At 52.2% G+C, this 21,600-nt stretch overlaps 1 protein-coding gene across 1 annotated transcript in view; it reads right to left on the bottom strand.

Annotated features, from left to right (window-relative positions):
* The window catches only part of SLC1A7 (solute carrier family 1 member 7), a 47,100-nt gene that overhangs the window by 11,469 nt on the left and 14,031 nt on the right, over positions 1-21,600 (bottom strand). The window contains exons 3-4 of the mRNA XM_060140054.1: positions 9,780-9,995; positions 809-851 (exon numbers count right to left, since the gene is read on the bottom strand). Coding sequence (XP_059996037.1) covers positions 809-851; positions 9,780-9,995 — 259 coding nt within the window. The remainder of the gene's footprint in view (positions 1-808; positions 852-9,779; positions 9,996-21,600) is intronic.

The following is a 21,600-nucleotide window of genomic DNA, read 5'->3' as shown; positions in this document are numbered from 1 at the left end:
ACAACTGAAAGGGGAAATGGGCAAATAAATTATAGCCAGCCTTATAAGAGCCAAACAGTTGCATCATCACTAAATATTGTATTTTTAAGAAATATTTAATAACCATGGAAAGTACCCATGATATAACGGGAGTGGGGAAGAAAAAGCAAGATGCACACCATATATGTCCTGTGATCCTAATTTTATTTTTAAAAACATTTCTGCAGAGAAAAACAGACTAGAAACATACCTTCTACTATCGCTATTGCTGGGTGCTGGAACTACAGGTGGCTTTTATCCTCTGCTTTGTATTTTTTAGTATTTTCCTAATATTTTACAGTGAATGTTATTACTGTTTTTATTAGGGGGAAAGGATTATTCTAAAAAGAAAGGGGAAACAGGCTTAGATGCAGACAGGTCTGGGTTCACCTACTAGCTCTGCCATTTACTAGTGCTATAACCTTGGGCAAATCCTTTAACCCTCCTGAGCCTCAGATTCCTCGTCCAGGAGAGGGGCTGGCCCTACCCCAGGGCAGGGTTGTTTTGAGGACTGAAGGGGATGGTGTGTGCGCGCATGGGTGTAAACGAGGGCAGAGCAGGCATTCAGCAGGGGCTTCCCTCCACCCTCATAATTCTTCTTCGTGAAAAGTTGGAACCCAGGGCAGGAGTGTGGCCCCAGGAGGCTCTAAGGATCCAGGTCCTCCCACCACCTCTCCCTAGCGTCCCAACCCCAGAGACAGGGAGACTGGCTGGGCAAGCCTGTCATTCCTTAGCCGGGCCCAGGCTGGCCCTGCCTGCCCACCTCTCCATCGTCCGGGGACCCACTCACCTGTTTGAATGTGGCTTCCACCAGGTTGGCTGGGAACATGTTCCTGGGAAGAGAGTCAGTAATTGAAGAATTCCAGGATAGGAGGGCCCTTGGGGTCATCTGAACACTTCCCTTGGCAGTGAAGGACTTCTATGATCCTGCCCCACCTCCCTATGCAGTCTTACTTCTTCCCACCACCCCCATCCCAGGACTTAAAGCTCCAACACCATCTGCATAAGGTTCCCAAAACACGCTGCATACTTCTCCAGCTCCAGGCCTTTGACCACTGTTCCTTCTGCCCGAAAAGCACTGCCTACTTCTCTGGCTGATTCCTACTCCAATCAAGCAGAGGCCAAGCCTTCTATGACTGCTCCAGGTGGACTCCACAGCCCTTGCCCTGTGGGTCTACTATGCTCCAGCACGCTGCTGGATGGCACTAGTCACGTGATTGCTTCCCCCACAGACTGGCTCCCTTGAAGGTGGGACTTGGTCATTCATATCTTATCTGTGGCTCCCAACACAGGACCTGGCACATAAATGGGATCATTGTTCTTGTTAATATAATTTTCGTAAAGCTAAAGGAGGAGGAAGTCTTGTCCTACCAGATATGAAAGCATACTATAAAGATGTAACTGTCAAAACGGTGAGATACTGACACAGCCCTCAATCGAAAAATCAATGTAACGGAACCTGTAGCCTAGAGACAGAACCTGGGACATTTAAGTATTTCATATTTGATAGAAGTTGCTTCACAAATCAGTGAAGAAAGGAAGGACTCATTCTAGAGAACTGCATAACCAACTATTCAGAAAAATAAAAACTAGATCTTTATGTACACTGCACCAAAATAAATCCCAGATGGCTTAAAGAAATAAATAATTTAAAAAATGAAACCATAAAAATCTAGAAGAAACACAGGTTTTATCAGATCTCAGGATATGGAAGGACACTCTAAGAACAAAATCAATAGATTTTACTTCATTAAAATTAAGAATTTCCTAAGTGCAACTTAGTATCCTGCATTGGATTCTGGAATAGAAAAAAAGAACACTAGTGGAAAAACTGGTGAAATCCAATGAAGCAATTTAGTTAACAGTGTGTACTAATTTCATGTCTTACTTTTGACAAATGTGCTAGATGTAAGTCACTAACATCAGGGGAAGACGGGCACAGCTGGGAACTCTCTTTGCCATCTGTGCAACTTTTCTATAAATCTAAAATTATGCCAAAATCAAAAGCTAAAACAATTGAGAAGCTCTCTAAGACAGATTACAATACAAATAAAATAATAAAGCAAATGACAAACTGGGAAAACTATACAACAAAGTGTTATCATCCTAAATCTTTAAAGAGTTTTTACAAATCTTGACCTTGTTTCCATGTTCACTGTCTGTCTTTTCTCACCAGAACATCAGCTCCCTGGAGGGCAGGGATCTCTGTTTTGTTTTCCGCCGTGTCCCCAGCACCTGGAAGAGTGCCCGGCACGTAACAGGCACTCAGTAAATATTTGCTGCATACACAAATGGACCACAGAAACATTAATACCTCAATAGAAAAATGATGGAACGTCCTGACCAGGTTATTCACTTTGCAGAAGAAAAAAAAACCATAAGTAGCCAAAAAACCTTTTAAAAAATGTTCAGGGTGGCGCAGTGGTTAAGAATCCGCCTGCCGATGCAGGGGACACGGGTTTGAGCCCTGGGCCGGGAAGATCCCACATGCTGCGGAGCAACTAAGCCCGTGCACCACAGCTACTGAGCCTGCCTAGAGCCCGTGCTCCGCTACAAGAGAAGCCACCGCAATGAGAAGCCCGCGCACCACAACGAAGAGTAGCCCCCGCTCGCCGCAACCAAAGAAAGCCCGCGCGCAGCAATGAAGACCCAACGCAGCCAAAAAAAACCCTCATTAAAAAAAAAAATGTCGGCTTCACTGAAAAAGACATTTTCACCTATCAAACTGTTAAAGAAATTTTCAAATGACAGTACCCACTGCTGAGGATGTTTGGTGACTCCCTCACGTGGTTCTGGCAGCAAACTTTGTGTAAAGCAATCTGCAGTTCACAGCGAGGGTCTTTGCCTTTATAACCTGCTTTAGGAACCTAACCTAAATCAGAGATGCTAACAAGGAGTTTTGCTCCTGTGCTGGCACTTCCTTGAACAGGCCGTGCGCCTCGTGTGCACGTTCCTCCTCTACCTGGACCCTCCGTCCCGCTCACTCTTGCTCTCGGCAAGTCTCTCCTTTTGCGAGACTCAGCTCACACATGCATGGAGGTATACACATGAGTATGAGTGTGCGTTCTTTCTTAACTTTACACCCTGGCAGCCACTGTTGGGAAGCAGAGACTATAATTTTTTTCACTGTTGCTAAAATACAGGTTCAGGGTTAGCATATGGCAGGAGAAAGAGGGCTTGGAATGAGCTACCATGGCAGAAAACTGGTAGAGAATGGTCTTGGCTTTCCCCACTGATTTCAGCTTTGTCACAAGGGAGAGAAGAAGGAGGGTCGGGAGCTGAGATCGCAGAAGCTCACATGAGGCTGTATTTTGATGAGTGGTAAGCAGATTTCTGCCACCAGAATAACAGCTGCCTGCAAGGGCTCTGGACAGCAAACAGAGCCAAAGTCACGCCAGGCACACAGCCTGCCGGAGCGCATGACCTACCGGCCCTGGGCGCTCCTGACCAGAATGGAGGAGGCCCACACTGCATCACGTGGTAACAGCTTGAAAATGTCTCCTGGGTACACTTCCAGTAGGTTCGAGTGACAAAGTGGTTAGAGGGAAGGCTGCTGTAGCATGAGCAGAAACCAAGGGCGTTCAAAAGGCCGTATGTAAGAAACCGAATGGAACTTATACCTCATACATACATCTCTCTACAACTTCCTTTAAAATGACAATAATTTAAATTATGTGCTGCAGCACGGATGACTAGTTGTCTGCCCAGTCTCCATGCTGTCTCCTTACTCACTAACAGAAACCCAGGCATGTTACAGGGACCAAGAAGACCCTGACATCAAGCCCTGTTTCCCAGCCTCTCTTGCCAAAGGGGTGGCCAATGCGATGTAAGTGGGAGTCATTGGGTGGCATTTCCTGGAAAAAGCTTTAAAAGATGCCCATGCAGCCAGGACCCTTTGGTCCTTTCCTCCAGCTCTTTTCTTTCTGCCTGGAACATGGACATAAAAGCTGGAGCTTCAGCAACCTTACTGAACCATGAGGCACACTGATGATAAAAGCCAAGCGCTTAATAAGTCCAGCAAAGCACCAAGGTGGAGGGAGCACGGACTCCTGATGACCACGAGCTGCCACCTCTGGTCTGCTTATTTTGGGGAGAAAGTGCAGGCCTTTACCTTACTTAAGCCTCTGCTGCTTCAGGTTTCTGTTAAGTAGCAGCCCAAAGCATTTCCTAATACATGTGGTCACACTAATTCTCAGTGAACTTACCCGCAGATTTTAATAAAGAAGTATACCTTTGATTATTAAATGAAAAAATATGCACCATTTTCTTTTGGCTTTGAAGACCCATGGGAAGCCTTCCTGTCTGCCCCATGAGGCCTGTGTTCCCGGTGGTGGTTACGTAAAATACAGACATAATGTGCCTGGGAGACATTGGCAGCCAAGCCCATCAAGTATACACACACTCTGCCCTGGGCCTCCCCACACATCTCTTGGGGCAAGGCCACAGTCCACCTCACTTACTATTTGTAAGTTCCCACTGTGACGGTTCCAAACTCACCCCCATCCCCAAGCCAAGCTCCAAAGGTGGGAATTATTCCTTTCCAAGCACAGCTCCCAAGAGCTTCATCCAATCCCTGAGCGGGTAACTGGGAGCTATAAATAGACCCAAGTCATTACTTAATCTCTCTGGTGTTTTTGAAAGATTGGAAAACAAAGAAGGGGCCCAGCTCTGACTGGTGTTCTGCTTGGGTTTGTTCTGTGAGGCTGCTCTGTGAGCAGATGTCAGTTTTCTGGAACCCCTGCTTGGAGCCCTGGGAAATGAACTCATGCCTTGGAGAGTCATCCAGGGACGTGGCCTATTGTGTTCCTCAGGATCATCTTTGAGAGACGGACGCGTATCTTCCCTCCCTGAAGGATGCAGTGGGCCTTATTTCCCTGTTCGGTTGGACCCCTCATCTTTCTGACTTTTCCTTAGGCACACCTGCCTCCATTTCCCAGTTCCCTGCCCTGGTCCTCTGTGTTCTTGGTTGGTAGGCAACTGCTCTGGGCCAGAGCAAGGGTGAGGGGGCCGCTGGTACCCTCATCGCTGGTGTCCTCATTTTCTGCACGGCCTCTCAGAATGTCAGAGCTAGAAAGGGTTGCAGAGAGTAGCTGTCCAGGGCACTCTTCTGGTCTGTCTGTCCTAAGGTGGCTGTCAGCTGGATGCAGGGACCTGTATTTCTCCCCTCTCCCTCCCCACCGGCTCTCAGCACAATGTCTTTGCCCTGAGCAGTTACTTAATAAAAGTGGGCTGAATGGAACGAAAGTGACTGCATCCGCTCCCAGGGTGTCCCCATGCCTCCAGGCACATCCTGCCCACTCCACGCTACCCTGCTCCAATCCATCCTTCCCAAACTCACCTCCGGCCTCCCCCTTCTCGAGTGGAACAACCACCCCCTCACCTGGGATCAAGGTCTGCAAGGTTGAGCTCTGCACCGTCCTTCCAACCTCGTCCCGGAACCAACCCACCTCCAGAACCTTCTGCTCGTGCCCAGAAGCCTCCTCACTGGCCTCTAGGCCTTTGTGTTTCGGAACCACAGAGCTAGAAGGGATCTTGAAACCGACGGGGGAAACAGGCCGCGGGAGGGGGCTGGTCTGCCTGCAGCCACACAGCGACCACACAGAGGTGAGACGAGCTTCCCTGCAGGAAGCATGTGATCTCCCCTGCAGCTCTGCTCTCTGACTAAGAAATGGTGTCAGCGATGTCCAACCACCCAGCTTTGCAAAACAACTTGCTCAGGGTTGTGAGCGACTGGGGGAAAAACCTCAAACCAGAAGGATAGATTTTCACCACGTGAAAAGCAACTGAGAGCAGGAACTCCTCCTGGAACATTTGACTCTGACATGTGGGTCGGATCCAGAGCCCTCAGCCCCCAAGCAGGGGAGGCCATTGGGGAGGGCGGGGCTCCCCAAGCGCCAGCAATCCTTCCACCACAAGGAAAGGCTGTTTCAAATCATAGGATCCAAGAAATGATGAATCATAGTCACCAAATCTCAGAAATAGTGCATCTTAGACATGAAGCTTCTCAAAATTCCTCCTCCCTTGGCTTCCAGGCTGTCGGCTTTCCTGGTTCTCCTCCTGCTCCAGCAGATGGACACAGCCCTCCAGTGCGGCTGGGGCTCAACCTGGCCTCGCGCCTCGTGTGCTCAGCCACTCTCCCTGTGCTGGTGCTTCTTCCTGCAGCTTCAAACCCTGCGGCTTCACCGATGCCCCTGCATCCCACATATGCAATCAGCAAACACTCAGCACCTCTGCCGTGCAGTTGCTGTTCTAGGCTCCGGAATACAGTGGGGTGATTTTTAATTTTTTTTCTTTGCGGTACGTGGGCCTCTCACTGCCGTGGCCTCTCCCATTGCGGAGCAGAGGCTCCGGACATGCAGGCTCAGCGGCCATGGCCCACGGGCCCAGCCGCTCTGCGGCATGTGGGATCTTCCCGGACCGGGGCACGAACCCGCGTCCCCTGCATTGGCAGGCGGACTCTCAACCACTGCGCCACCAGGGAAGCCCATAGTGGGGTGATTTTTAACTGGCCCTCCCAGAGCATATTTTATTCCAGTGGGGGAGACAGAAAAAGAAATACAGAAATACACAGAGAGGGTAGTGTCAGGTAGTAATCCAAGCTATGAGGAGAGAGGCTGACGGAGGCTGGGAGGCCCCTCTGAAGAGGTGACACGGCAGCGGTGTCAATGGAGGGAGGGAAGGGCAATCCAGGCAGAGGCAGCGAGGAAGACCAAGCTCCCAGACGGGACCCTAAGCACGTTTGGAGGCGTGCACAGAGGCCAGCAGGCTGGAGTGACGGGAGGGAGAGTTGGAGCAAAGGTCAGAGGCCAACCTGTGCATGGTGGGGGGATCATGACGGGCCTGTAGGCCATAGTGAGCACTGTGGATTTTGTCGACCAGTGACAGGTTGCGGGCAGGTTTTTAAAGGATCCCTCTGGCTGTTGTGCTGAGAACAGACTGTAGGGAAACAGAGAGAAAGCAGGTGACCATACAGGACCCTCGAGTGAGAGGCGATGGTGGTCTGTGCGATGGTGGGAGTGGCAGAGGGAGACAGAAGGGGCAAGGTTTAAGATATTATTTTGAAGGTACTGACAGAATTTGCTGACAAACTGGTTGCAGGATATGAGAGAATAAGAGAGCCATCTGACTAAGATGGGCAGGACTGAGGAAAGGACAGATCTATGGGGAAAATCCAGAGTTTAGCTTTGGATGTGCTAATTTCGAGATGCCTTTAGACAAGGGTATGTAAGAATCTGGAGTGCCGGTGAGAGGTTTCCACTGGAAACAAAACTCAGCAGCGCCAGTGTACAGAGGTGTACAGCGCCATGGTACTAGATGAGATCACCAGGCAAGCAAGTGTAGATACAACAGACCTTGCCTGGGTCTCTCTGGCTCTTGACCCTGTGGGTGAGAACCACACAACAGGAACAAAACTGCAGGTATTTTTGTGATCTTTGGTTCATCACACATCTCAAAGGATAAACAGAACCTGGAGAATAGAGAAAATGGAGGGAGTCGTAGCTTGATTGCACTGAAGGCCCTCATTCGTGGATGCCTTTGCCTTGTCACATTGCCAACCCTTCCCACTCTGAGTCTGGGTGTGGCCACATGGCTTGCTTTGGCCAATAGGATGTTAGCAGACTTGACAAAAGCAGAGACTTGGAAAAATACTTGTATGTTTCTCTTTGCCTCTCTTGTTCTGCTACCTTCCTCGTAAGAACATGCTCGCTGTCTCTTGGAACCCTCTCACCACCATGAAATAAATACAGGCTGGTCTATGGGAAGACGAGGGACCACGTGGAGCCCAGCTGGATTATCTCAGCCAAGATCACCCTGGAGTAGCTGTTCCCAGCAGCCAGCTGCCTGCAGACACATGAGCAAGCTCAGTTAAGCCCAGTCCGAGTCAGCAGAAACTTCCAGCTGACCTGTAGACTTATGGTTGTTGTCTTGAGGCACTAGGTCTTCAGATGGTTTGTCACACGGCAACAGCTGACTGATGCAGAGGGTGAGGGTTTTTCAAGAGAAAGGGAAAGGGAGAGAGAGAGATTGTATGCTGAGGACGAGAGGAGTGCTCCTCCCTAACTTTAAGCCAAGAGACCTTGGCGGTGTCCCCTAAGATTTGAGGTATGTAGGGGCTGGTGCCTGACTCACGTCCAAAGGCCTTGGGAAAGGGCTGCATTTCCAGCAAGGATGTGTGTGTTTTTCACGGGCCAGTGCGGACCTTGCAGAAGGGACACTGCCTAAGAGGATCACCAGGGCGGGGGGCGGGGAGGTGTCCCCAGCAGAGGAGCTGACCAGAGGTCAGGCCTGAGGAGGGTACTGTGAGCAGCCAGATGGCGCAGGGAGCGCCCGAGTCAAGGGAATAACAGGTGAGAGACACCAGTGATAGGAGGGGCCCCAAAGAGCCCGCAAAAGCTCTGCTGAAGAAAAACAACCGGGGAGCAGCTACCCCGGCTCACCCCACTACCAGAAAGGAGGACCTTCCTAGCTCACTCCCTCTCCCTCTTCACTGCGCCACCCCCGGGGCTAGCAACAGGGGAGTAGGTGCAGCAAGAAAGAGAGCAAAACCTGCTAGGACCTTCTTCCCACTCCAGCTTTCCACGTCTGCAACAGATGCAAAAGGCTAGGACAGGATTCGCTTTAAACTGGATGAGTCTGGAGTTTTACTGTTAGACTGGACTGGGTTTCTTCTATCTGAAATTGGTGAGAAAATGGGAGGGACCAGAGGAGCCCCCAGAGCACGTTTACTGGGGCACCCTATTGAGCCCAATAAACTGTTCCCAATGTGGTGCTTCCCCGAGCTCTGTCCCAGCCCTGCTGTCCTCACCCACACTGTCCTGGGAGACCCCTCTGCCATCAGGGCCTCCCTAACACCTCTACCTGCTGCTCTCCCAACCTCCATCTCCCGCTCAGACTTCCCCACAGGATTCAGATCCACCAGCCAACCATCAGCTGACGCCTCCCTCAGGAGGTCTGCACCTGCTCCAGCACTGTCCTCTGGCCCTGTGACCACGCTGCTGTCCACCAGGTGCTCAGGCCAGAGACCTTCATGCCCTTTCAATCAGACTCCCAACCGCCTCCACCCTTCCCTCCTTCTCACTGTCGCTTGCAGACTGATTTTACCTCCTGAGCAGCCTTCAGTCTTCCCTCTTCCCCCAGGCCCATGGCTGCCAGCCTGGCCCAGTCCCTGCCTCTGTCTTCCCCGCCTGCCATGCGCCCCACCTCCAGTCCACCAGCACTCTGGCGGACAGAGGGAGCCTTCTGAGTTGGAACATGCTACTCCTAGGTTTAAAACCCATTTCCGGGGGCGTTTAGGATAAAATGCAACTTGGGGCCTGATTCCCAATGCTCTTCATGGTCTGGCCCCAACCGACTTCTCCAGCAATGACTGTCCACTCCCCGCTCACATCTCAAGCTCCAGTCACACTGAATGGGCCATAACTTCTCCCCATAATACTACCTCCCAGCTCAGGACCTTTGCACAGCTGTTGCCTTCTTCGGGAATGCCCTTCCTGTGTCCCCTGTGCCCTCCCACTCATCCCATCTTGATGGGGGTGGACAGTTCAGTGTAAGCCCAGCAGGAGGCACGGGGGCTGAGGGGGCAGAGAGTGGCCTCTGTGGCTGCCCCCCTTGTTACCATTAGTGATCAAGGGCAGACCCCGAGCACCTCATCCCCACACCCTCTTCTGCCCCCTGGGCGACATGCGGGGCTGGGCCTGTGAGGTCAGCAGCCCCAGCCCCGGCATGGCGTTCCCAAGCAGGGTGCCGGCGGCAGGAGTTACCGAATGAGGTCCAGCAGGGGGTCTGCTGAGCTCATGATGGGCTTCCCGCTATGCTCCGTCGTCTCCTTCTGGGCCGCGCTGCCCGGGTGGATGATGGACACCATGACGATGCCCACGATGACTGCCATGAAGGTGGTCCACAGGTAGTACGCTACAGTGAGGATGCCCAGGCGGCTGGAGGTCTTGGCATCCAGGGAGGCGAGGCCGGACATCAAGCTGGGAGAGCGATAGGGGTCAGCGTCTGTGGGTGGGCAGGCCAGGCACTCAGGTGTACCCACTCTCGCCCCCTCCTGGCTCTGCCTAGCACCCTCACAGCGTTCCAGGGAATGTGCAGGCATGGGGATCCCCCCACTAATCCAGTCCCCGAGGCTCCATCCAGCCTCTCTATGCTCTGCTCTGCTCTCTCCCCCTTGCCCAGTGTCATCAGCTGAGCCCGTTCACACCTCTAGACCTTTCCATGTTTGGTGTCCTCTTAGTACCTCCTTTCACTTGCCCAAATCCTACCCAGCAGGTAAGACCAAGCTCAGTGCCTCCTCTTGGGTGAAATCTTTTAGGAGCCCATTCTGGGGGTCCCACAGCTCCCGGCCTCCTCTGTCATGACCCTGGTTGTCACTGTCACCGTCTGTCTCTCTCATCAGACTGAGGACATGTGAGAAGAGGAGCAGATCTGACTTCTCTGTGGGCCCTTCGTGCCCAGCATGAGCTCTCTGTCCTGCCACCAAGCAGGTGGTTACTGCAGGCTTTTGAATGAACTAATGAGTGAGAGTAAATGAGTGAGTTAGAGCCCTGGGCTGGGACTTGGTGACCTGGGTCCTAGTCCCAGTTCTGCCCATTGGCTATGTGACCCAGGCAAGCAAGTCACTCCTCCATCTTTAGGCCTCAGGATCTGCATCTAAAAAATGGGGCCATGGTTAGATTTTTCCTTGAGAGGTGCCACCCTGTGGCCGTCTTGGGTTAGTGCCCCGGCCCAGACTCTCCTCTCGCGAGACTGTATGGAGAGGCTTGTGGGTCTCTCTCCTCTTGGCTCCTCCCCACTCCCCGCCTGCCCTGACCCTGGCTCTCTGCCCACCAGAGCAAGTCAGCCCTGGAGCTATTTTTCTCATGACTGTTTGGCTGGGGATGGGGGATGGGGGCAGGTGGGGAGCGAGAGATTAGCTAAGGAGATGCTTGCACTTTGCTGCCAAAAGGATTTTTCCCCAAAGCCTTTTCATTCTTTCAGATAAAGGAAGTATTTGTCTGGTTTTAATCATGTAAACAAGAGCAGATAATCTCTCCCCATCCATCTCCTCTTATCATTAGGCTACATCTAGCATCAGGGCTGAGCACTTGCCTCTCCTGCACCCCACGGTGACCGCTGCCTGTGAGCACCCTGCTCTTCCCTGCTTGCTGTAGCAAAGCCTCACTCCCCTTTTAAAATGCAGTTAAAGGGTCCCCTCCTCCAGGAAGCCTTCCCTGACCATCAGGCAGGGGTAAGGCCCCTTCTCTGGGCTCCCATGGCCCCTGTGCTGCCCTCTGTCCCAGCCCCACCTCATTGAACTGTTGACTATTTACTGGAAGCACCACCAGGGCTGGGCCTGGGTCTGATTCAATGCTGGGTCCACAGAGCCAGAACCAAACTACACTGCTGGAGTGTAGTTTGCTGAATGAAGGAGTGAATGAATGAATGAATGAGTCAATGTTTACAACCTCCATTCATGCCTGTCTGCCAGGACACCATATGTTAGTGATGGGCTTAGGGTGGGTCTTAGATATAAATCCTGAAGGGCTCATAATGAGATTGTGTGGCCAGGAGAAATGGGGACCACCCTGCAACATCATCCATGAGAGAGATCATCCCCAGACAAGGGCCAGCACCTCGGCCCAGGGCCAAACAGGCCTCTGACCATAACAGAATTTCCTCACAGCCATGGGAAGCCATGGCCCTGAGAAGAGGCCCTGCTCGAGGTCACACAGGACACTAGTGGCCAGCTGGACCGGAACTCATTCCCCAGCTCCAGGCCTGTCCTCCTTCATCCATGTAGTTATTCAATCCTTTAGCACGTGCCCACTCTGTGCCATGCCCTGTGCCCACAGAAAGAAATCAGAAATCAGTCCCTGACCTCAAGTAACTCCTGGTCTGGCTGCTGCGGGGGGTGGGAAGAAGATGGACATGGACACTCGGGACAGAATTGGACTCAGGTAACCAGGGGTCAAGGTGTTTGCATCAATACCACAAGGGAGGGGACAAGGACGTGCTATCTTTATTCAGAGGAGTGAGGGATCACTTGTAGCTAGGAGGATCAGGAAAGGCTACGTGGAGGAAGGGGCACTGGAAGATGAGGCAGATTTGGAGACGGAGCAGACGTGCCAGGCAGTGGGACACCAGAAGATAACAGGGAGGCTGGAAAGTGTGGGGACACTGTGGTGTTTAATGTGGTCAGAGCTCAGGTCATATGTGAGGCAGAGTGAGATATGGGGCAGAAAAGATGGACTGAGCTCAGGAGTAGGAGTGGCCTTGAGCGCCAGGCCAAGGGGCACACAGGGGAGAATGGGGTAACACACAACACATCTAGCAGAATTTGCTGGATGTCTGAGAAGGGAGAACTAAGAAGTCCTTAGATCTGAGAATATTGAAGTAAACCAAGTATATAGGGAAGGTCACTGAAGTGGTATTTGTAAAGCAAAAAGCTGGGACCAACTTCAATCAGAAGGCAGATTAGATTAAAAGTTACAGCATATCCATGCAGTGGGCTTCTAAGCAGCCATCAGAAGTGATGGTGTCATTGGAAAGATGTTCCTATTTTATGTCAAGTGGAGGAAGCAGAGTACAAGATAGTTTGCAGGGTGCCCTGGAGCTCCTGTGACACAGACCCCTCTCGAGGTTTGTGGTCCAGATAAACACAGACATGCCTGAGGGATTGTGCAGGAGAGGGGTGCAGATGAAAATCAGATCTCAGAAAGGGGCAAAGGGCTCCTCAGAAGGCCACTCTGAGGAAGAAGAGGTCTAACGTGGGGGTGGTGCAGCTCAGGGATAGAGCGGATGTGGTAAGGAAGGGAGTGCAGGTTCTAGATATAGCAGGAGTGAACCCCGGACACAGGGGCTCTGGAAGGGAGAGGGCTGATGAATAAAATGGAAAGCATTCCATCACCTGGGACACGAGCAGTTCCGCTGTGGAACGTCGCTCCCGCCCGCAGAATGGAAAGGGCTTTTCTACTGGCTGAAGAGAAAGGAGAGCAGCCGAGGTGGGAGCGGTTGGGGAGGAACTGCTTGACAGTATGACAGAGCAGACCCTCCCTCCCCAGGCTGGTGCCGGCAGTGCCAGGGTGACCGCAGGTGATGGCAGAGGCCAAGCAGAACGGGAGCTAAGTGTGGGGAGGGCCTCGATTCCGCGTGAGATGGCGGCCACTCCCGGAACTCACAGTCACAGGAAAGGATGTTCAAGTGACTTCCTTGACAGCCTGCCATTTGGCTGGAGGGGCTCCTTGAGGTCTAGACTTTTGGGCCAAGCTGTTAAAGTGACCTTTCTGAGAACCTACAAGCCGGAGTGGTGTGCTCTGCAGGGAGTGTTAGGTCACATGGACATGCACAGGGGAAAAACTGAAGTTTAACAGTAGCTGTCTTTGGGTGGTAGGATGATGGGCAAGTTTTGTTCTGTTTTTAATGTTTTTCCACATTCTCTATTATTTCGAGAATAAGCATGTCTTGCTTGTATGATGAAAAACACAACCCCTCAAGGGCCAGCAGCCACAGAAACCGTAATTCATCTGGAGCTTAACTGTCCCCAAACACCTGAACATCCACCTCATTTGATCCTTAAGTTCTGTCAGTGCTGCCCAACAGGATGATAATGTGAGCCACTGTAATGTTAAATTTTCTAGTAGTCACAGTAAAAAAAAAAGAAAAATAGTCAAAAGAAACAGGTGAAGTACATTTTTGGTAAAATTAACTTTAATAACACTTTATTTAACCCAGTTTACCCAAATTATTATCATTTCACTGTGTAATCAACATAAAAATGCTTAGAAAAACGGCTTCTGGTTTAAATTTTTAATTTAATTAAAAACAAAAAGTTCAGTTGCTCCATTGCACTAGCCACATTTCAAGGGTTCAGGAGTCACTTATGACTAGCGACTGCCTTCTCGGGTTGTGCAGTTTGAGTTACAGATAAGGAAAATAAAGCTCAGGGGGCAGAGCTAATTGGCCAAGCTGCCTAGTTGTGAAGTTAAGACTGGAACAGGGATTCAGCCCTGTGGGGGTTCCCTTCTCCCACAGTGACTCTCCGTGGTAGGACCCGGTTAACTCCTGTGCAAGAAAAAGCCTTCCGGTTTTGGCTAACCATGATTTTAATGCGATTCAGCCCATGTAATGCCTATTTAGTTCAACGCTCAGAGTTCATGACCTGCCCCATGGCTACAGCCCTCAGATTTGTGGTGGTGAGCTCCCCATCTTTGGAGGTATCCAAATGGAGGCTGGGTGGCCACCTGTTGGAAGGCTAGATCATGGCTTCCAGGCTGAGTGGGAGATTCCATGAGGATGACTTCAAATGCTCCTTCAGGCTCTGTGATTTACGGTGAGGGGAGAATAGGTAACCTTGCCTCTGCGATGGCCGGGTGCTCCTGGGAGTCCCCCACATCCTCGAGGGCCCTGGCAAAGCATCTCAGGAAGCCCAGAAGTCTGGGACTCCCTCTGAAGCCATCTGGCCAACCCCCCGCCCCGCCCCCAGGGCCCGGGATTATGGTTCAAGAGCTTGATGTGACTGGGGAGCCGGCTGGTTCCTGGGCCCAGCCTGTTTCCATCTGGTAACCCCTCCACTTGCAGGGGGCGGTGAATGGAGGGAGCAAAAGGCCACTACTGACCCTCACCTGTTCTCACGCCAACCCCTGAGGTGGGTATGGTGACCCCATATGACACCGGGAGGCACCCACCGCTGCCTGCACACTTCACTGCGGAGGGCGGACAGGCTGCTGAGACTGCTGGGGGCCCCTCGCTGTTTGAAGTCTTGGTGGCTCCCCTTCGCCCTCAGGAACTGTCCACGCTCCTCCAAGGCCTTGGGCCACTCTCCTCCTCCTCACTGGCACCTCTCCAGCCGCCCCGTTCGCCCTGCTGCTCCTTGCACCATCTTTGTGCTGGTTGTTCCTTTAGCCTGGTACTCTCCACCCACACCCCCCAAGCCCTCACATACCTGCCCAGCCCAACCAATTTCCACTTGCCCTTTCCAAGGTCAGCTCAGACATCCTTCCTCTGGGAAGTCTTCCCTGATACGGCGATCTCACCTACCTCCCCAGGGCACCCTGTGCTTCCCAGTTTCTTACACGGCACTCTGCCGGCATGCTCAGCCCTGAACCCCCACGGCGCGGCCCAGCTCTGGCGCAGGGCAGGCTGGCGGGAACACGTGCTGCGCGAAGCAGTGAACGCTGAAGGAACCCAGCCCCCTTGCCCCTGTCCTCCCTGGTTTACTTTCCCATCCTCTCCTGCTGCTGCTACCCATCTCTCTAGTCTCCACGCAGGTACTTCCTCCCTCTGAGGGCCTCCTGAGCCCGCTGACTAGGCCAGGCAGCTCCCGGATTCTCCTGCACGCAGCCCTCACTAGCTGGGAGCCTCGGGTAAGTTCCTCAGCCTCTGTGCGCCTCCGTTTCCACTGGAGGATAGAATGGGGATCATGATGGTTTATTGTGAGCATTGATCTAGGTTTAGAATAGCGCCTGGTACATAGCAAGTATTCAATATATTCCAATAATTAGCACTCTTCTGTGATGGCATCGTCTGTTCTGTGACTACCTGCCCCAGCAGACTGTGAGCTCCTCCAGGGAAAGGCTGAATCTGGCTCAGTTCTAGGCCCTCAGAGCCCAGGGCCTGGCCTGGCCTGGGTGCAGGTTTGCTGGTGTGTATGTGTGATGTTAAGCCAGGGTGGAACTCTAGACTAGTTGTGAAAAGGGGTGACTTCCGAGCTCTGATGACCATGAGCGACCACTGTGGGTTCCCGGACCAGCCTTGGGCCCCTTGCCAGGTTTAGAGAAAGGCCCCTGGCACTGTGTGTCCGTGTGACATCAAGCAGTTGACACCGGGTCCTCTGAGAACTCCGGGGAATGATTACCACAGGCAGTCCCCTCTTCTGAGAGCTGAGAACCTGAGAGGGTCTCTGGAGGTGTACTTCGGGGCTCTCCCTTCAGCCCTCTCCTTCCTGGTTGTTTTTATCAATGCCTTGGCCAAGGGCCCTGACAGCATGTGGATCAGATTGTAGAGGCTGGGAAGCTGGGAGGAATAGCTAATGTGTTGGATGAGGGAGTTGGAACCGAGCAGACCTCAGGCCAGTTCTGACTGACACGACGAAGAAGAACACGGACACATGCAGAGCCATGCTTGGCTTCAACAGCTCGGAGAGCGCAAGCTCTGGGGTGGAGGGGGGGCCTGAGCCGCAGTGGCAGCACGTGGGAGGGGGACTTTGGGGGTTTGTTTGCTGCCAGCTTGGTGAGTCACTGGGGAATAAGGGTGCCAAAGGGGTGGGGGGCCCTCAGCCTGTGGGGCTAGAAGCCCGGAGGGCTTGCTGAGGAGGCCACAGACCTGCCCTGACGTTAAGACCCTCCTGGGAAAGGGACAGGGGAGGGAGGTGTGTGTCCCATAGAGGGCAGCTGGGGTAGGTGGCAGGGGACAGTGAGCACAGCAGAGCAGACCCCGGGAACACTGGGATGGATGCGGAAAGCCACAGGGAAGCAGATCTCAGCTCAGCACCAGGAATAACTTTCTAGCAAACAGAGCTGTCCCGTCCTGGAAGGGACCACCTTGAGAAGCAGTGAACTCCCAGTCACTGGAGGTGTGCAAGCAACTTGCTAAGGTCACACAGTGAGTAGGTAGATTTGAACCTTGGTCTACTAGCGTGACAACATCCATAGTCACGACATCCTGCACTAGGAAGTTAAAGGCAGGAAGGAGCCATATCCTTGGGCTGTGGCTTCGTGTGACCCAGTCAGGGAGGCTCTCCCAAGCTGGTCCCTGGGTGCAGCTGCAGGCAGTCCACCCGACAGGCAAGTGGATGGAGGCATCTGGGGGTCCATGGGAGTCTCGTCAGCCCTTCCAAATATTAAGGTCTTTTTCCTTCCCCTGAGCAAATGACAGGCCCAGCAGTTGACAGCAAGGGCTATGTTAGCACCGAATTATGCTTCCCGGCTGTCCCTGCCACAGCCCCACCCTCAAGCCAACTCCTTCTAAGACCTGAGGCAGGAGGCCAGACTCCCACTTGGCTAAGGTCTGGGTCATCTGGTCCCAGCACTCCCTCCCAAGGGCAGAAATTCCTCTACCACTTCTGATTGCACGCCTCAGAGGACAGAGAACTCACTACCTCCACTGTGGGCTAGTTATGCTTATTAGTACGAAATCTGCCTCCAGGAAAGAGAATTTCCACACTGGGCCCAGCCCTGCCCTCTGGAGCCGCACAGACCAAACCTCTTTGGTTCCACTTTAGATTCCACGGGATGGAAGCAGGTGGGAAGGTGGGGAGGGAGTGCAGGGCTCAGGGGGTGGGAGAGGGAGGAGGTGGCACAGAGACAGGCATGGGCCTGGGGGGGCGCTGCCACCCTGGCATCCCCAACTGCCTTCTGCAGGTCTCTCCTTCCCAGGCCCCTGGGCATGGGGAGGGGATCGATTGGGAACTCAAAAATAACAAGCTTGGGGCTTCCCTGGTGGCGCAGTGGTTGAGAATCTGACTGCCAATGCAGGGGACACGGGTTCGAGCCCTGGTCTGGGAAGATCCCACATGCCACGGAGCAACTGGGCCCGTGAGCCACAACTACTGAGCCTGCGCATCTGGAGCCTGTGCTCCGCAGCAAGAGAGGCCGCGACAGTGAGAGGCCCGCGCGCCGCGATGAAGAGTGGCCCCCGCTCGCCGCAACTAGAGAAAGCCCTCTCACAGGAACGAAGACCCAACACAGCAAAAATAAATTAATTAATTAACAAACTCCTACCCCCAGCATCTAAAAAATAATAATAATAAAATAACAAGCTTGAGCTCAGTCAAAAGCAAAAGCTGGAGCAGCCGCGGCTGCAGCCCTCCGAGAGCTCACTTCTGACCATTGACCAGTCTCAACCCCTTTCCACTGGAAAGGCTGCGTTCCTGAGTGTAATAAGGGTCGATCCAGTTCCCAATCCACGTGAGCGGAACCCCTGCCCCTTTCTTTCCCACAGGGCAAAGAATGGCAGGTGGGACGGAAACAGTGTTCCCACGGGTGACCGTTACTCTGCTCTACGGTCGCAGACGGTTGCTAGGAATGACTTCCCTGGGCTGCCCATCACTGGTTTTTACGACCAGTGCCACTACGCCATGGTCAGGAGCCCTGCTCCAGCGGGAGGGAAAGACCCCACCCAGAGGGAACACGGGTCCCCTGCCTCCCTTCCCTCCTGCATCAGGGCTGCTGGTGTCTACTCCCCCAAGGCCCTGGCTGGGCCTGCCTGCCCCAGGCACTCAAACGAGACCCTCTCCGTGCAGTGTCTCCACAGAGAAGAGTAGCAGCTTTTTCAAAACCTCACCCCCCTCCCCAGGCTCAGAGAGGTCCCCAGCACGCCCCACGTTGAACACTTGCTCTGTGTGCTATGCGGTCCCAGAAACGAAGGAGGTGGGTTTGTGGTCCTCAGGTGGGTGGAGAGACCTGCAGTCTGGACAACACGAAACCCTGGGTCATGGCTGGGATCGAGAGAGGCTGGAAGCAGGGTCTAGCCCGGCCTGGGAATCAGGCTGGGTTTCCCAGGGGTGGGGGCTGCTGACTGGATCCTTGAAGGATGAACGGGAATTCTCTAACTGGAAGGGGGAAAGAGCACGGGAGTCTGTGATGGGTGATAAAATCTGGGAGTTTTTCAGAGTCACCAGGCTGACGGTCTGATCCCACCCGCAGCCCACAGCTGGGCCATGTTTCCCCTCCTGATGAGTAAGGCGATCAGGTGACTGGGCAAGAGGGCCAAAGAGCGATCCCAGGGCTCCCATCAGAGAGGTCAGCAGAGCTCTGCTAAGAACAGTTGCCCCACGGCTTGCAGGAGCCGTGGCTGCCCATTCCTCCTGCCCTCTCCCACTCACTGTCTATCCTGGGACGCCCCCGGCACACTGGCTCCCAAACCAGACTCCGACGGCTGCTTGGCCCAGGACCATCTCCAGTAAGCTAGAACGTGGGTGTTTGGGAGTTTTCTGCCAAACTAGAGTTCCTCAGGAAGGGGGAGAAGGGAGTGTTGGGTTTCTTTGGCCAAACGTGACTTCCTGATTCTAAGAAAAATCAGTTTAAAATTCTTACAATACAAAGAAAAGCAATACATACACATGCACACACACACACACAACATACCCATATGTAAGGACCCACACCACACGTTCACATACTAACCCACACATGCCCTTGGATCTCTCTGCTGCGATGTAGAGCTTACAAAACATTCTGCCATGTTCAGCATCAGTGAATCACAAACACATGGATTCAGTTTTGCTTGAATGATGCCTGGTTTAAGAAATTGAAGAATGAGGGGAGAGGAGGGTTTGGCAGAAAGCAAGTGGAGACTTGGAGGCCCCAGCTGGATTCAGATGCTGGTTCGACCCACCCCTGGTTCCTTGCATTGCTCTTGCCTGGAGATGTGTGAAAACAAGGTTCAGTTGACTTCCCAACGTGAGAAGCAAACTCCAGCCTCAGTGGGGAAAAAACGCCCCCTGGCCCCAACACACACAGCACCTGCTGGGAATTTCTTTGTAAATCTGCAGATGGCGTTGTGTCCATGCTATGGCCCAGGTGAAGAGTCTGATAAATAACAGAGGCTGAGGTACATCTAGAATCTTGGGGCATAGTGATGCCCCAGCAGGGTATCCAGCAGCATCCTGAGTGTCTAGTAAAAGGAAAAGGGCTTTGCAAACTCTGCTCCAGCCTCTGAGTAGAACAGTCATATGTGATTACAAAGATGAGGGTGTGGCATGGGCATTTTTATATCATGTTGAATGAAAAAAAGAAAAAAGCAGATAGACATACTTTTGCAGAAGTAACAGTAAGGTTTCCTCCAAGAACTTAAAAGAACAGAAAGTTGCCAGTATTCTTTGGGTTAAACCATAAATTAAAAGCAAAACGGATCAGAGTAGCAACAAGTGGCGTTACAGGGAGAAAATGGGAAAGGAAGGCTCCAAAGTCTTGACTTTCTAATGAAAGAAGGTGTAATTAGCATGGAATCAGTCATTAGTGGAGCAGAGAGAAGAGAGTGGAGAGTGGCAAAGTACTCAGCACCGTTCAAGTACCACCCATGGGAGAGGGGGCCCTAGTTCAAGGACATGACGATGCCGTGGCAGGTCCTAATCATCAGACTACTAGTTCCTATGCCAACGGAACATGAGGCAGAGTTTTCTAAATTTTGTCTGAGGCTTTTGTGTTCAAAGGTAGAGTCAGCAAGTCTCCTTACAGTTGATTTTGTTTTTAGAAGAATTTTTCAAATGGCGAATGCAAGGCAAGAAGGCGCACGTTGTCCAGGGGAAGGGAGAGATTTGCGGTTTGATGGAAGTACCCCTCCTTGAGACCTTAAGATCTGTAGAGTGATGGAAAGGGGCACCAATTTGCATGAGAGGCTCAGGAGCCTTCCGAGAAAAAAGAGACTAAGACCCCCAACCCATGCTCCTTGCAATTTGAAGTTAGAATCAGGGTATACTAGAGTGCCCATGATCAAGGTCTGTCAGCACTAAAGGTCACCAGGGCTAACCCACCAGGATGGAAAATGGACTCAGGGATCAACCCCAGGGAGCTAAGCTCAGGGCATGACTGAGGTTGCTTTGAGGAGCAACAATTGAGCTCTTTGGTATGATCTAGGGGTCAGAGCAGAGCATCCCTGTGGCTTGAGCAGGGACGTGTTACTGCAAGGGGCCATGTTCAGGCTTGAACCAAACCATGCAAGACCCATGTTCAACAGTGACACCATATGGAAGGAACCAGAGCAACAGGGCTAGTGGCGAGATCAGATGTTCCAGTTCTCTCTTTACCTACTTATAAGCTGACCTTGGCCAATGGATGCAGGCCTCAAGAGGAAGACAGTGGACTTCCTCTTGAAGAGGAAGAAGGAGGAGGAGAAGAAGAACCATATTCGGCACATTCAGTTCTCAAGTCAGTATATAAAGCAAAAACCACTCATAATTAAATTTGCCCTTGAAGATCCCTTAAGTTGTTCGTTAAGTTCAGGAGGTATATAATTTCATTCAAGACAGGTTTCCTCCCAGTTTTGGAATGGGTTGCTGTTTCTTAAGGTGAACACCAGCTGAAGCAGTCAGCATACACTTAGCGGCCATGATGTAAAAAGGAAACCAAACCACCCTCTCTTCATGGCCTAGAATCACAATAACGATGTGGGGAGATGCTCACTCTGAAAGGCACTTGGGAACTGAGACTGGCTTAGAGTGAGGTAGACCCAGCCCTCCCATGGTACACTCACCCTGGACATAGCTCTTCAAATGGGGGAAGCCACTTGTCTCCTTTAAATGATTTCCTCTCTTTTTCATAGCATATGTAATTGAATTCACTAAATTTAAATGCACATACGATGGAACTCCACCACCTTGGGCCCCAGAAACTAACTGAAAATGGCAAACCTGGACTCATACTGGTTGTACCATTAAATAATTAAATTGTCCTGCCAGCAAACAGATTTAACCAGCGGGGTCCCCAAGTGATGAGCCTGTAGGGGGAAATGCTCTGGCCAGAGGCTGTGTGCATCCGTCCTCCTCGGCAACTGTATTTATCTCTGTGGATGAATCAATTGGCATTTGGTTTATTTGGTTGCCTCTTGTCAGCATCAGAGGACAGCCCTGACCAGCTCAGGGACTCGGATGAGGTTGAGCTTCTG

This window comes from Lagenorhynchus albirostris, chromosome 2 (genome assembly GCF_949774975.1).
Source record: "Lagenorhynchus albirostris chromosome 2, mLagAlb1.1, whole genome shotgun sequence".
Classification (NCBI taxonomy): Eukaryota; Metazoa; Chordata; class Mammalia; order Artiodactyla; family Delphinidae; genus Lagenorhynchus; species Lagenorhynchus albirostris.
The sequence above is the reverse complement of the archived record's forward strand: the minus strand, read 5'-3'. Positions and strand labels throughout refer to the sequence as shown.